Below are 15,752 nucleotides of genomic sequence, written 5' to 3'. Positions count from 1 at the left end.
TCACGCTGAAACGTGCCCAGAAGAAGACAGTAATAGGAAGTTATTGACATCATGTAGCTAACAGCTAGCTTTACCCTTGTTTACTCATGGAATAATGTTGAAGCATTATCTCTAAAGTGACTTTTAAGACACTATCAAAATGTGTAATGTAGATATAATGATGTATGCGTGAACTAAATGGTAATGTTGGTGATAAAGTAATCGCTTACGCGCTAATGCTAATTGCGATTGCTAACCTTTAGCATAGGCTAATTTTGTTCGTGTTTAATGAGGCATATGTAGATTAAAAAAAAATAGGAGTACTTATATATCCTCTCAATTCAATTTACGTCCAACCTTAGTGGATTATTACAACGAGGGAGGGGGGGTGGGCGATTACTTGATTATTCGATTGAAGAATTGATAAGATAATCAATTTTAGAGAGATTCGATAGTGACAATACTAGTTGTATTTAAGTCTTTGGTGTAGCTGCAGTTGTTCTTAAAGCACTATACAAATAAAAAATTGAGTTGAGATCTGCCACAAGCTGAGCTACCAGTTATGCTAGCAGACATTTCAACTTGTGTTCCAGCCTGGGAACCCCAATAATGATCCCATCATATTACAATTGGCCCTAGCATTTGGATATTATTGTTAATCTTAAGGCTAGTTTTGAACACAGGTCAAGGAGAAATTGTGGTTAGCATTTGTGGACCAATAAATTGACAAGGAGGGCCTGAAGTTGGCCCGTGTGGCGCCGGTCAGCCGGATGGAGACTTTTAACCAATATTTACACATTTAATATGTCTGGGCTGCAGCGTGTGTTTACCTGCAGGAGACTTCTCCCGAGGAGGATGTCAAACACCGACCGGTGCCACAGAAGACACATTTGTCCAGCTCGCACTGGTGTCCGATGTACTGACTGGAGCACTGACAAACTTTGGTGCCGTTTGAGGTTTGCAAGCACGTTCCGCCATTTTCACAATAACCTTCACATTTGCCTGTGAAAAGGTGATCAGTGCAAGAGTAGGTGCCAAATCATGTATACAGTGTGAATGTCTCGTATATCCACTTACTGTACTGGCATTGATCTCCGTGGTACTCTGTCGGGCAGCTGCAGGTTGGCTGATTGCCCGAGTTGACCGAACAGTTGCCTCCATTCTGGCAGTAGTTCTGACAAGTGTGACGGTTGCAGGTGGGCCCCGTGAAGCCTTTTGGACATCTGCATGTCGGCGCACCTGAGACGAACATATCACTTGTAACAATTACCAAAGAATGCAAGTAATCTATTTTTATTGATGGAAGGAAAAGTCATGTATAGCATGATGAATTCTTGAAAGAAAGAAAACAGATTTGATGATTAATGATAGCAGTGAGGGGGAAAAATCTGCAGACCAATCTGAGGGTGAGAATTGTGACCTGTAAGTGAACTCTTTGACTGTCTGTCCATTCACCTGTATGAGACGCGGTGCAGGTGCCGCCGTTCTTGCAGTAGTCCCTGCACTGGTTGATTTCGCACCTTTCTCCGGTGTAGCTGGGCTGGCAGCGACATTTGGCCATATGTCGGGCGTTGAGGAAGCAGCTCCCTCCATTCTGACACTGAATGTCACACGGTCCCGATGGGGGAGCTGTGGAGAACGGACACACAGCATTGAGAGGCCATGTGAGTAGTTACATGAGCATCCACAGCCAGTAGATAAAAGCAGACTTACAGAACGGCGACTGGGTTGGGCCAGACTTCTCCACACATGTGCCGTTGTCGGCAATGTAGTTGTTGGGGCAGGTGCAAACCGGTCCGCTGGGGCTGAGCAGACAGAGCCACTCACATTTCTTCCTGTCACATGGGTTGGTCACTGTAATGCAGAGAGACAGAAGTGCAAACACAACAAGTGACGGGGGTGGACATAGATGGATTTCCCCCCCCTACAGTCATTGGTCAAGTTGATCAATATCAAAGTGCTCATGGCCTTCAATGTTGGCACAGTATGCCAAATAAAATACGGATTCCACAACTTACTTTCTGGCTGCTTGTATCGGTGGTACAAGACGATGTCAGTAGCGTGGTTGATGCCTGTAGTGAGAGTCTCCATGGGCCCTTTTCCAAACTTGTCGACCCGGAAAACAAAGTTATTGACTAGCGTGACTCCATATATGTAGTCCTCAAAGATATCAATGCTGAACGGATGGGCCAGGTCTGGAAATGAGCAAAGAGCAAACAATGTTAATATAGGCACACTTTTATTTGACTGCTAGTTGTTTTTTAATGTCATACGCAGGCTTGGGGAGTAACGGAATACATGTACCGCCGTCATGTAATCAGATTACAATTTTTTTTTTTAACTGCATTCCCTTACAGTTACAGGAAAAAACATGTCATCAGATTACAGGTACATTTATTAAAAATGGGGATTACTTTGAGGGATTACAATTTCTACAATGAGAGAGAGAGAGAGAGTTCGAAACAGGGAGAGTGAGAGAGAGAGAGAGAGAAAGAGAAGGACAGAGCGAGAGAGAGCGCGTGCACGCCCGCCCGCGCGAGTGGGACCGTTGCTACATGTCGGGTAGTGAGGGACAAAACGAACTGACTCATCGTGTCCTCCACACGCGGGCAGTTTGAAAACGCTTCACGGACGGGAGGAGGAAGTGCGACCGGTATTTACTGGAACTTACTCTGAGCGAAAGTTTGAGCTGAGAGTCCAGCGGCATGCTACGCGCTGTAGCTTCTTGCTAGCTAGCCCGCTAGCCTACAACCATAATGTGAGTTACACCTTACAAACAAATCTTCCTCCCACCAATTCACTATTTAAACATTATACACAACATATACACGGTTAAACTTGTGACTGGGATAAAAGTTCATTTTGCAGTTGATGTCACGCATCGTCATTCTCATTGGATGACTATCTATCTATCTATCTAACTGTGAGGTGTGGTTGCTTTCAGTGACAGTTCGAAAACAGCTATTTGTAGGCTGCCCGGGTCCCTATCACCCGCAAATAGCAAGGGCACATTGTATAGAATATATATTGTGGTGATATTTATATTTATTTTGTCTTCATGAGCATACTCAATATTGGAGTAATCTAAAAGTAATCCAGTTACATGACTTTAATATTATGGTGCTTGGATTACGTTACTAACAAAAAGTTTTAGCAGATAAATTGTAACTGTAACGGATTACATTTTAAAAGTAACCCTCCCAACCCTGGTTATAAGTTACTGCTTTTCTTCAAATGAAAGAACTCAACTGTTTTTGATGCCAGAGACAGCTATGACGGGATCGGATCCATCGAGACGAACGCTTCCAATGACCGATAGCTTTGCATCTGCCCAGTAAAGACGCTCGTTGAAGTAATCCACTGCCAAACCTGGGGAATCAAAATACATTGTAGTATACAGTACACTGCGTATTTGGAGCATTAATAAATTTGACCTGTCGGCCACTGGATGTTCTCATGGACAAGAGTCTGCCTCAGCGTTCCATCCATGGCAGCCGTCTCAATTTTTGGATGGTTCCCCCAATCTGCCCAGTACATGGTGCTGGAACAAACGCAGATTCAAATGAAAATCTGAAGCCTCAGTGAACAAAAACATAATCAAGTTAATGTTGTACCCTCTCTGTGGATCCACTACGATGGCGTATGGTTCATCTATCATGCCAGAGATGAGAGTCTTGCAATGCTGGCCTGACATCTGAGCCACCTCAATGACATCTCGACCAGAGTCGGTCCAGTACAGGTTACCGGCGACCCAGTCCACAGCTATTCCTCGAGGCATCTTCAGCTCTTTAATCTGGAGGACATGAGAGAGGTTTCTTTTGACGGCCAGCCCGCCATGGTCATGAACACAACTCAAATTGCTGCTACGTGGCAGATGGTAAACAATTCTTCACAAAAAGAGATTTCAAGCTCCCCCCGCGTACCTGCAGGTTGGTGATCCTGCCCGCACTTTGCCGTCTGTTACGGTGGGAGTTGGACGACAAAGTGGACTGCCCGGGAAGTTCGTAGGAGGAGATGCGGCCCGTGTGCCAGTTAGTCCAGAAGATGCGGTTGGTCTTCACATGCAGGTCCATTGCATCAATCCGCACGCTGGCGTCCCCTTGGAAGGTTTGCTCGTAGCGCCAGTTGGGCATGCCAGGATCCAGGCTGCGGATTTCGTTGTCGTCGGCTATGTAGAGAACCTGCTGGCTGCTGTTCATGTCTGCAAGACAGAAGACGATATTGTGTTTATCATCACTGTCAGGTAGAAATCCTGTATGTCCAAATATGGTTAATTGTAGATTTTTTTACAAATCGATACCAGTGGTCCTTTTTCACATTGTTTGTTATTTTTGCACAATCATCTATTTAGAGTTTTTGTAATAGCTTGATAACAACACAATATATTAAATCTCTTGGGCATTTAAACTATCGGAGAAGTGTTGTAAACTCCACCTCTTCCTTCCGCGGGAGCCGTGTGGCATTTTGCCACATCAAGATTGAAATTCTTGATCTTTTTTTGTTTTGTTTTTTTTTTCAAGTGAGTGAAAATAGTTAGGTTTACGACGACATATTAGGGCCACGTATAAATATATATTATTTTTTAGAGGGCGGGGGCAATATTCCAAGAAAAAAACTCGCAAATTAGCCTCTTTATAAACTCGCAAATTTGCAAGTTTAAAAAGTAGCAAATTTGCCACTTTATAAAGTGGCAAATTTACGATTTATTTTCTAACAAATTTGCCACTTTATGAAGTGGCAAATTTGCAAGTTTAAAAAGTGGCAAATTTGCGACTTTATAAAGTAGCAAATTTACGATTTATTTTCTAACAAATTTGCCACTTTATGAAGTGGCAGATTTGCGAGAAAAAAACTCTTACGAGGAATACACGTAGCTACGCTACAGTCTAATCATGTGAGGAGTCGATGGTTAATGGGACAGTGTTTATAAAATGAAAAGGCAGGATGGAGACATTCATTCTTAAATTTAAACTTTACTTGTCATTCACCGCAGTCAGAGCGACAACACTTCCTGATCCCCTATCAGCTGACTAATACTATCCAATCAGATGCTAGCATACCATAGGTAAATGCAAGTGAATGACGAAGAGCAGCAGATTCGACACATCAATTTAGATGTACAAAAAAATACCAAAATGTATGAATGTGTAAATAATAATTCTGGAAACATAAATGTACAAGTAAATATACATTTTAACACATTAACTTAAATGCTTGATCGTCCGGGTGTGGACGGTCGCAAAACAAGGCGTCTTTGTCGCTGGCCAGTGGCCGTACACAACGCTTCAAAGAGTGAATGCTGAACATGATATGGTTAATCTATGCTAAAGCAATTACTATCTCCTTATTTGGAAACCCGAACGAAAGTACGAGTAGTACGCTACGTGTATTTCTCGTAAGTTTTTGAGTTTTTTTCTCTCGCAAATCTGCCACCGTATAAAGTGGCAAATTTGTCACTTTATAAACTTGCAAATTTGCGAGAAAAAAACGTGCAAATTTGCGAGTTTAGAAAGTGGTACATTTGCGAGTTTTTTTCTCGGAATATTGCCCCCGCCCTCTAAAAAAAGAAAATACAATTTATAAGTGGCCCCAATACGCCGTCGTATAAGCTACATACATTTGAGTTAGCCTGTTTTGTTAAAAATTAATCGCTGTAATGCTTTTGTACAGAAGTAGGCGTGTCAGCCACCAAAGGTGAGTTTGCGTATGATTGTTCCAAATTTTCAGCAAATAACTAAGTATAGGTTCCCCCCCAAAAAATTTGACCAGCGAACCACAAACAGGTGCGAGATTACTGTATGCTAAGGTGTTGCACGAATATGAAATCATACGATTGACTATAATGCCGCCTCTTATACACAAAGGATACCTCAGCAAGCACTATTGGACTGAACAGCTGCATAAAGGTTTTCAAGCAAATGTATGTTGGTGCTCACTGTCAGCTTTGCAGGTGTCATTGATCCTTGTGAAGTACTTGTAACAGCTGCATTTGTAAGAGCCCTTCGTGTTGTTGCAGATGTGGGAACACGCCCCAAACTGAAGACACTCATTCTTGTCTAAAAAACAGGAACAAATCCAACTCGTTAAATAAAATGAGGCTATCAAAATAATTGTCTTGAAAGCTTTTGTGTGCACGTTTACCTCCACATGTGCGATATCCGATTTTGCGAAAGCCCGGTTTACACGAGCAGAAGGCGTCGGTGACGTTAGTGACGCAGTGGGCCTCGTCCCCATCGCCACACTGAGTCCTGTTACTCCTGCAGTCGTTCAGCTTGGTTTCTGTTGACGCACACACTGATTTGTTAGCAACCTCAACCAACCTCATTCAAGCATGCTTTTACGATGCCAAACTTTCCCCAAAAAGTTTGAGGAGTACATTTGTCCAAAATGTACTGGTAAGATGAATTAAGATCTAAAGGACCCACATTTCTCTCAATTAACTAGGGGTGGGAGTCTTTGAAGTATTTTGTTCTCACGATTCAATTCCGATTTTTGGGTCTGCGATTCAATTCAGAATCGATTTTCGATCAAGAATGATTTTTGATTCAAAATGATTTGATTGACAATGATTTTTGTTTCAATCTATAGATGTGCAAGGAATTGTAATGATCTACTCCAGTCTGACTGGCTAATGCTAATTAGCGCGTTACTCGTGGCACTTTTATCACTCAAAAGAACGGCTCCACGCTGAAAAAAAATAAAACTTTTATTGGAATAACTTGATCGTGACTTTTTCCTTCTACTCTCTAAAGTGGCTTCAACTTAACAGTGTATTAGACCGCGTGGAACCACACTGCCCCTCAGTGGCCAAACCAGGTACAACATGAACAGCGGTCCAAATAAAGGCACACACAAAGGCAAGACGGTATAAAATAATTTAAATAAAATCGATTTTGGGACATTTAAAATCGATTTTGAATCGTACTAAACGAGAATCGCGATTCTTATGAGAATCCATTTTTGGGCACACCCCTACAATGAACTCTCTCAAATTGAACCTGTTTTGCAGTTGATCTCATCCGAGCCATAGTCCTCGCAGTCATTAAAGACGTTGCATCTCAAAGTGGAGCTGATGCATTTCCCATTTGCACACAAGAACTCGTCTTTCTCGCAAGCAGGAACAGCTGGATGGACTTCTGTGGGAAGTGCGCACACACACACACACACACACACACGAACGACTCAGCAAATTGTCTCAAAACATTAGCGGCGTGGAAGTAGCTCGGTTGGTTTTAAAGCTACTGAGCCGCTTACCACAATTCAGCTCGTCCGATTTGTCGCCGCAGTGATTGATGCCGTCACATCTCTTTGTCATCTGAAGACATACGCGGTCATTTTGGCAGCGGAACGCTCTGGTGGGAGGACACTGGAACTTCCCTATGCATCACACGGTGACAAGTTTGATAAAAAAGGGGTTGAATTGAGCAGTTTAAAAAAAATGAAGATGATGATATTGATTCAGCAGTCTGAACTTCTTTCTCTCTTTCCAAAATGTATTTCTTATTTAATAGACGGTATAACAGTGATTCAATTGGGAAATAAATGCTTCGGATTTACTTTTTTTTTTTTTTTTGGGTTCTAGGTTTGTGCCCGTGATTCTCACTGCATATGCTATATTATTTGTATAAAGTAGTGATCCTCCCCCACTTAGTGTGTCATGAGAGATCATCACGACAACTCTTGTATTGAATCTCATTAAAACATGACAGAGGCATGCCAGATCCACCACACCAGCATCTACCGAAATTCAAACACAATCTGCTTCTTCTTCTGGTCGTCGAATCGGTGGAGGCTGATGTCTGTGGATCTCACTCTGCTTCGTCTGTCCTTCCTTCCTTTCCTCAGTCTCTCTTTTGGTCTCCCTAATTTGTTGGAATTTAGATGTTTCTGGGGTTGGTGAAAGACTCTGGTTGGTAACCCGGTGGGTAGTAGGTGATGTCTGGTCGGTGCTGGATTTCACTTTCCTTTCTTTGATCCTTCCTCGGGTCTCCTGACAACCTCACGACTAGCTGGATTCTAAAGTATTCGGATTAGGTGAACGGTATGGGATTTTTAATAGGTTTTAGGTGACTTAATGAGTACACACTCACACGCACATGCCCAAAAAAAAAAAAAAAAAAGAGAGAGCAATGATGATGTCATGTCAAATCGGTAAAATTACTGAGCTCTCAAAGAAGAAAAAAAAAGGACACGACAATTTATTTAAATTCCCTCAATTGGTCTAAAAAATATTTAGTTCCTACAAATAATTTACCGTATGTTTTTTCACCTGCTTATGACAGCTACATAGACAGGCAGAACAATTAAATGCCTTCCACTAGATGGCAAAAGGTACAATAACCTTTGCATCAACCTGTTGTCATTCATACAACATAATAACTTTGTGTTTGACTAAACATGCCCAGATTCCACACCAAGCAAGTGAATTTATGAGTCAATTATCATCATTCCGTATAAAAAAAAATGTTGTGAAATTGTTGATGGTGTGCTGTGAGAGCGATGTAAAATATTTGCCGTGGCTCTATAAAGGTTGAGAAAACACTTGCCCACAAGGCAGATTCAGTTTAGTCTTATTAACTGTCCACAATAATTCAAACAATAATGCCAATCTATGCGTTTGTGCCTGCTACATAACGAAAATCCCCTTTAAACTTTATGATGGCTTCTGAATGACTTGTAAAATTCGAATGCAGGCACTCACTGCATTCTTCCGGACTCTCATCAGAGTTGTCCCCACAGTCATCCTCTCCATCACACTTCCAGGCGAGAGGTTTGCACAGTGTGTTGTTGCACTGGAATTCATCCAACGGACAGTGACGTCCAGCTGAAAGAACAGGAAGTGACTCGCGGTTTAGTTCCGTCAAAATGGATACAACTCAAATCACACAGAATTTGAGCTCGGAAACAAGTAAAGAGCAGCAAAAAATAAAAAAATAAAAGAATTGTGCGCTCACCAGCAATATTGCAGTTCTCCTCATCACTGCCATCCATGCAGTCTGGGTCAGCGTCACACCGCCAGCGAATAGGAATACAGTGGCCATTCTTACACTGGAACTGGTCATTGTCACACTTGAGGTCACAGCCATCCTAGAGAAAAAAGAAATTCGTGTCAGACTTGAGCCTGGTGAATAAAAACTGAACACAAGAATTTAAGCCACCTCATCGGATCCATCAGCGCAGTCGTGGTCGCCGTCGCACTTCCATCGGCCGGCGATGCAGCGGCCGTTCGTGCAGGCGAACTCGCTTTCGGAACATTGCCGAGGCACTGCGCGAAAAGGCAAAACACGGCTGATGTTGGTGACAAGCGACTTATTAGTGATAGACCGATGTGTCTTTTCCAGGGCCGATACCGATTATTACTAGTCAAGCAGGCCGATAAACGATATTTGGAGCTGATATTTCATTATAGTAAAAAAAGCCCTATTATATTTGCCCTATGCATTGTAGATTGTATTTCTATCAACACAATTAAATTTGAATTGATTTTTTTTGCTTAAGTAATTAGTTGGTGAAAGCAATTTTACCTTAATTTGCCTTAACTCATTCACTGCCATTGACGGCTATAGACGTCAAAAATTAATTTGAACTATTTCTATTAGTTTAACATTTTTTTCCACTTTTGTTTACAAGAGTATGAAAACCTAGAATTTTTTTATTGTACATTTAGAACAGATATAAAATGTGTGATTAATCGTAAGTTAACTAGTGAAGTCATGCGATTAATTATGATTAAAAATTTTAATCGCCTGACGCCCCTAATTTTTAATAATCTTTTCCCTTTTTCTTATCGCGTCGTTTAAAAATTGTAATCAATTGCATGACTTCAATAGTTAACTCACGATTAATCACAAATTTTATATCCGTTCTAATAGAACAATAATTTTTTTCTAGGTTTTCATACTCTTGTTAACAAAAGTGGAAACAAATATTAAACTAATAGAAATAGTTCAAATGAATTTTTGACGTCTATAGCCGTCAATGGCAGTGAATGAGTTAATTTAAAAAACAAACAAACTGAAATGCCATTGAGCATATTTGTTAAATGTATTTTTTTCTCTTAACTTAAACATAGGGAGAGAGAAAACAGCTACGTTTGAAACAATTAAAATTTTAAACTTTCACTTATTTTTGTTTAAATTTTGAACAAAAACAAAAAGTACAGGGAATTCCCAGCCGTGGCAGCATCTCTCATGAAGTGAAATTTTTAATTGATACATAAATAAAAAGTTCCCAGTTCTAAATTCATCTGTTAAGATCAATGAGACACGAATGCTTGCGAACTTAGCGAACTTTGGGTTTCCGTTAGGGTTCTTAAAAGGTTTCCAAAGATGTTCGCAGTGAAAAATTGTCTGAACATGTTCAAAATTTCTTTACAATAAGAAAAACGTCTGTTCACATCATTGCAACCGTTTGCAACATTTTACCAACCCTGACGAAAGCCCAAAATTGACTAAGTTCACAAGAATTCGCCGCTCAGTGATATAGCAGCTTTATCGGCCTTCTGACTTGTAAATAAGGCCGATGCCGATATTTGTCAAAATACCAAATATCGGCAATGATAATCGGCCCGGCCGATAATCGGTCTATCCCTACTACTTATGCGTCTCACGTTCCACCAAGACATGACAGAAGGTGGTCAGGGGAGAGAATGAAAGGAGCTCGGCACAACTAGATCGAAAACAATATTGATATTAGAAACAGCTGTCGGTCTCAGTAACTACAAAAACAAACACATTGCTAAATTAATACCTCTATGACAGCGTCAGTCAAAACTCAGCATTATCATCTTTGTAAAAGGTAAATGTAAGTAATTTTTGCATTAAATTGCACAAGTGTACGCATACCTTTAAACGGCGCGTTTGTACAGTGACAGACGGAAAGCATACGACGCACAATGACTAAATCCAAGTCTCCTTGCAGACTCTCACAACAGGGCTCACAAAAGCATGACAGGGAACTGACAGGAAAACTGAAATGTTTGACTTGTGAACGTGGAAGAGACTCACCTCTTGTTCATGCCAACAGGACAGTATGAAATGAAACAGACATCAGATGAGATGAAATGCATTTGCCGTGACAGTGACTGGATGTTGTCCACACAGTAAACGTGATAGCGCAAAGGGAGTCGCGGGTTCGTGAGAGCGGACGAAGGCAGAGCCGAGACGAGACGCGACACCAACCGCATTTGTCTTCATCCGAGTTGTCGCCGCAGTCGTTGTCGTAGTCGCACTGCCAGCGGCCCGGGACGCAGCGGTTGTTTTTGCATCGGAACTGGTACGGCTCACACGTCCTCTCGGCTGAGCAAATGGGACAAACAGGCATTGCGACGCGCCCGGAGACATACATTGAAAGAAATATTTGGCACATGTCGCAACTCACCGCACTCCTCCTTGGGTTCGTCGGAGGCATCGCCGCAGTCATCTTCACCGTCGCACTTCCAGCGAGCCGGGATGCAGCGTCCGGAGTCTTTACAACGGAACTCGTCCACGCCGCATGTCATCTGGGCTGGAGTTAGGAACATTATGAGAGTGCTTTCACTAAAGAAGAGACACAATTGCATGGCTGGAGACGGCTACGAGTTCTGAACCAAGTATGTCGTGGTTTTTTTCCGTTTTTTCTCTCTTCTTTTCTTTCTTCTTTCTTTTTTAGAAAGAAAAGAAGAGAAAAAGTATGTCATGTTTTAATGATTTTATATTTACAGTGGTGGGCGGCCAACATACATTTACAAACTAAATTTGAATATTTGTTCAATGTCATCGATGTCTATTCTATTCATTTGCAGCGTTCCTCTTGGCTGCACTTGATCCTGCATGTGCACGTCTGATTATTTCTTTGGGGTCCAATCGGATTTGAGCCTTTATGTGTTGCCATGTCAATCTAATCTGCCCAGTTGGCTTCACAATCCATAGTGCGGGCCCCTGTAAAATTGATTTTACAAGCATCCCTGGTGATTCAGATGTTTTAATTATTATTAAAAAAATGTTTGGTAATGTTATTTGTTAAATATTCATTCTGAACTGCCACCTATGGAACAAGCAAAGAAGTCTGTCCAGGCATTCTTAAACTGATTGAGGACAAAAATGTTGCGACACTAGAAGGAGTTACATTTGCGGGAACCGAATAATTCTTGTGCTTACTGCAATTGGCGGGTTCATCAGATCCGTCCACGCAGTCGTTGTCACGGTCGCACACCCAGACGCGAGGAATGCAGCGTTTGGTGATGGCGCACTGGAACTGGGTGGGTGCGCATGTGACCTCAGCTACAGAGAGAAGCGAGCAAATATTTTATTATGGTGAGAAATGAAGCATCCGAGCAGGGTGAAAGTGAAAAACACTCACGGCAGTCCTTCTCGTCCTCTCCCTCTCCACAGTTGTCTTGGCCGTTACAGCGGAAGATTCCTGGGATGCAGCGACTTGGGTGGGAACATTTGAACTGGCTGGGCAGGCAAACATGAATATCTGCGGTGTAGTTACACAAATACACAATCAGCATATGTGAAATGTCGTCGGAACGATAATATTCTATGTCAAAATATGAGCAGTACCGCAGTTGGCCTCATCTGAATTATCCTGACAGTCGTTGTCGCCATCACATATGTACGCAGGGTTGGTGCAGATGCCTGTGCCGCACTGGAACTGGCCCGGTCTGCACTTGAACTCAGCTGTAATGAAAGCAAGAACAAATTATGACTCGAACTCAGGTGTCTGCAACATGTGGCTCCTTGGTCCTTCACCTGTTGGTCCCTGTGGATCTAGAAAAAAAACTAAATAAAATTGTAGATGTTTTTTTTACATAGTTATTTTTAGATAAAATATTATTTAAATTAATTAAATATTTATATATATTTTTAAAAGAATAATTAAACATTCCCCCCAAAAATCGAAATTGTAAAATTCTCCAAAAAGAGAGACGAAAGGTAGATTAAAAAAAGTTTTTAAAAAATGACCATGAAACATCCATGAAATTGCCCAAAATGGGAATTGAACAAAAAAGACAGAAACGAAAATGGATCATAGATTAGAAAATTGATAGCAAAAAAGACGGAAAATATGTCAAAAAAGGAAGAAGAGGGGCAGAAAATGACCATTTATCTATAAAATTGCCAAAAATGTTACATTTGACAGAAAAGCAGAAATGTCTAAACATTTATGAAAAATTACAAAAAAAACAAACAAAAAACATCCAAAACAAATGAATGAAAAAAAATAATCTGTACATATTAGATGCTGCTGTCATATTTTTCTATTGTGTTGCAGATCTAATTATCTCTTAGGCCTTCAGTACATTAGAATAACACAAACACACAATATTCAAATGTTTTGAGGCTCCAGGCACATTTTTGCTTATTTAAGTGCTCTAAATGGCTCTTTTGACAGGAAAGGTTGCTGACCCCTTGCTTGAACTTAACAATTCCAACACAGTTGTAAAATCTACACTCACAACAGTCAGCGGGCTCGTCCGAGCGATCGCCACAATCGTCCTCTGTGTCACATTTCCACCAGAATGGAATGCACTTGTCGTTCTTGCAAACAAACTACAAGACAAAAAGGGAAAATTAACAAAAAAAAGCACATGTTGGTGACGACGAGGATGTTTGCGAAGTTCCCATCACCTGGCTGGCTGTGCAGTTCGACATGCATGTACGCTTGTCGTTGGCGAGGTAGAAGTTGGTGGGACATGCGCATTTGTAGCCCCCTCCGGGAGAGACGAGGCACAGGTTACTGCAGCCGCCGTTGTTCGTCTGGCATGGGTGGCCGCTCACTGGCGAACAGATCACATTGAAGAAATGCTCGATAGCACAAAAGATTTTCTGCTACATGCCTCAATGTCTTCCAATGATTATGACATTTAATTTATTAAACTGTATGATCACAATGTATACATGACTACAAATATGCATATATAAATGTTTATGTGGGGGGTCAGTCAATTACTTTTTTTTTTTTTGCCATACTAGAATAAAATGTAATTTCACATCCACTACAGTAGGTGGCAGTGAGCAAGGAGTGTTAGCTCCACTGCAGAGCTGCACTTACAACAATTTTGTAGAAAAATGATCATATTTGTAGTCACAGCGGTTGAAATATTGAAACATATTTTCTTCTTTCTCAGTAGGCGTAACAAAAAACAATTGTGAAGCACTGGTCTACACCGAGTCTCTCACCCTGTGGCTGGCGATAGGGATGGTAAATGTGGACATCCATGGGCCGGTGCAGGGTGCTGATAATGGTGGTCTTGTTGGTCCCCAGAGTCTTGTGAGCTCTGTTGATGGATTTGGTCTCCCAGTCAGTCCAGTAGATATACTCTTCAAACAGCGTCATGGCAAAGATGTGTGGGATGTCTTGGCTAAGAACTGCCACAGGACAAAAACATATTTCACAGTTCACAAGTGCTTTACCATGATATAATGTTGGCCAAATATTGTTACCTAATCTCGGATTGGATTGGGTATGTTCAATTAAATAGGTTAGAAATTCATTGAGGACTTTAATAGCCAATACTAAATAATTCCAGGGATTTGACATTTTAATGTTGCAGCTGCAATGTGGCTGAGCAGATAAGGAGGCTGTGTTACTATGAAATAAAAGCTGAGTGGGTGCACAGCAAAAACGGCCAACGCTATATCTAAAGCGTTATGCAATTTTCGATACACCCGATTAGGTTTTACACTCTAAATGTGCTCCTTCTGCTCCGATACTCTTGGCATAGCATGCGTTTGCTTTCTGTGTTTGGCCCAAACGCGTCACACACACACAATACGCTTCGGTTGTAAAACACAGTAATAATCCATATCCACCATGTTTATTGATGTGCAACACACGTGTGGCTAACAGCTAATCAAAAAATGTTGTAACCTGAGAATAGTTTCACAATTTGTATTGAGATTGCATGATGTGACCTTCCATCCTTGTTTTACCACCGCAATGACATCATAAATGTTACTTAACTTCTTTAAACATTCACATGACTTATTTCCTATCCTGTAAATGGTCCAAAATGTCATAAGTGCAGAAAGATAAATAACCTGTGTGTCTGCTGGTGCCATCCAGACTGGCAAACTCAATGTAATCCTCCCGAGCGTCTGCCCAGTAAATGCGGTCGTTGATAAAGTCCAAGGTCAGACCATTGGGCCATGTGATCTTATCCTCTATCAGCACACTTCTGTTGGTGCCATCCATGCCGATTCTTCCAATATGGGGGATGTCGCCCCAGTCAGACCAGTACAGGTACCTAGAAATAAAAACATCATTTTTTTTAAATGTAAATAAACACGTCCTTCAAAGTATAAATACCACGCATTGGTTCTCACCCGTAGCGCACATCCACGGCCACGGCGCGAGGTTCTCTCAGCCCGCTGTTGACCAGCACCGTCCGGTAGGCTCCGTTAAGTTTGGACACTTCGATGGTGTCCCGACCTTTGTCACACCAATACAAGTTGCTGCCAACCCAATCCACAGCCACGCCGTCTGGGTTACTCAGAGAGGTCCGGTGCAAAACCTTTGATAAATACGCCAATGTTTACCGCATGTGTCGCCAAAAACTCCGGTTTCTTTTTTTCTTTTTTCTTTTTTACATATATTTCCTGACCTCCAAGTTGCTACCGTTCATACGCATTCGTCGGATCATGCTGCCCTGAGTGGTGACATCAGTCCAGTAGATCATCTGTTCTGCATAGTGGAAGTCCAGTGCCACGGCATTATTCAGACCCTAAAACAGAGGCGAGTATGCGTTCACAGAGGCTAAGACAGAAAATAACAACTTCTCTTTTTTT

At 41.6% G+C, this 15,752-nt stretch overlaps 1 protein-coding gene across 2 annotated transcripts in view; it reads right to left on the bottom strand.

Annotated features, from left to right (window-relative positions):
* The window catches only part of LOC147179560 (low-density lipoprotein receptor-related protein 1-like), a 100,119-nt gene that overhangs the window by 4,854 nt on the left and 79,513 nt on the right, over window positions 1–15,752 (bottom strand). For both annotated transcript variants that reach the window (XM_086068756.1, XM_086068757.1), the window contains exons 58-84: window positions 15,569–15,688; window positions 15,291–15,478; window positions 15,006–15,211; window positions 14,145–14,333; window positions 13,593–13,741; window positions 13,421–13,514; window positions 12,525–12,641; window positions 12,319–12,438; window positions 12,117–12,239; window positions 11,359–11,484; window positions 11,160–11,276; window positions 9,138–9,244; window positions 8,934–9,066; window positions 8,681–8,803; window positions 7,234–7,356; window positions 6,978–7,115; window positions 6,121–6,258; window positions 5,916–6,035; window positions 3,903–4,180; window positions 3,594–3,772; window positions 3,414–3,520; window positions 3,229–3,348; window positions 1,998–2,174; window positions 1,693–1,833; window positions 1,435–1,608; window positions 1,057–1,218; window positions 810–981 (exon numbers count right to left, since the gene is read on the bottom strand). In XM_086068756.1, coding sequence (XP_085924882.1) covers window positions 810–981; window positions 1,057–1,218; window positions 1,435–1,608; window positions 1,693–1,833; window positions 1,998–2,174; window positions 3,229–3,348; window positions 3,414–3,520; window positions 3,594–3,772; window positions 3,903–4,180; window positions 5,916–6,035; window positions 6,121–6,258; window positions 6,978–7,115; window positions 7,234–7,356; window positions 8,681–8,803; window positions 8,934–9,066; window positions 9,138–9,244; window positions 11,160–11,276; window positions 11,359–11,484; window positions 12,117–12,239; window positions 12,319–12,438; window positions 12,525–12,641; window positions 13,421–13,514; window positions 13,593–13,741; window positions 14,145–14,333; window positions 15,006–15,211; window positions 15,291–15,478; window positions 15,569–15,688 — 3,941 coding nt within the window. The remainder of the gene's footprint in view (window positions 1–809; window positions 982–1,056; window positions 1,219–1,434; window positions 1,609–1,692; window positions 1,834–1,997; window positions 2,175–3,228; window positions 3,349–3,413; window positions 3,521–3,593; window positions 3,773–3,902; window positions 4,181–5,915; window positions 6,036–6,120; window positions 6,259–6,977; window positions 7,116–7,233; window positions 7,357–8,680; window positions 8,804–8,933; window positions 9,067–9,137; window positions 9,245–11,159; window positions 11,277–11,358; window positions 11,485–12,116; window positions 12,240–12,318; window positions 12,439–12,524; window positions 12,642–13,420; window positions 13,515–13,592; window positions 13,742–14,144; window positions 14,334–15,005; window positions 15,212–15,290; window positions 15,479–15,568; window positions 15,689–15,752) is intronic.

This window comes from Leptonotus elevatus, chromosome 2 (genome assembly GCF_054856555.1).
Source record: "Leptonotus elevatus isolate MCC_2025b chromosome 2, RoL_Lele_1.0, whole genome shotgun sequence".
In the NCBI taxonomy this organism is placed as follows: Eukaryota; Metazoa; Chordata; class Actinopteri; order Syngnathiformes; family Syngnathidae; genus Leptonotus; species Leptonotus elevatus.
The sequence above is the reverse complement of the archived record's forward strand: the minus strand, read 5'-3'. Positions and strand labels throughout refer to the sequence as shown.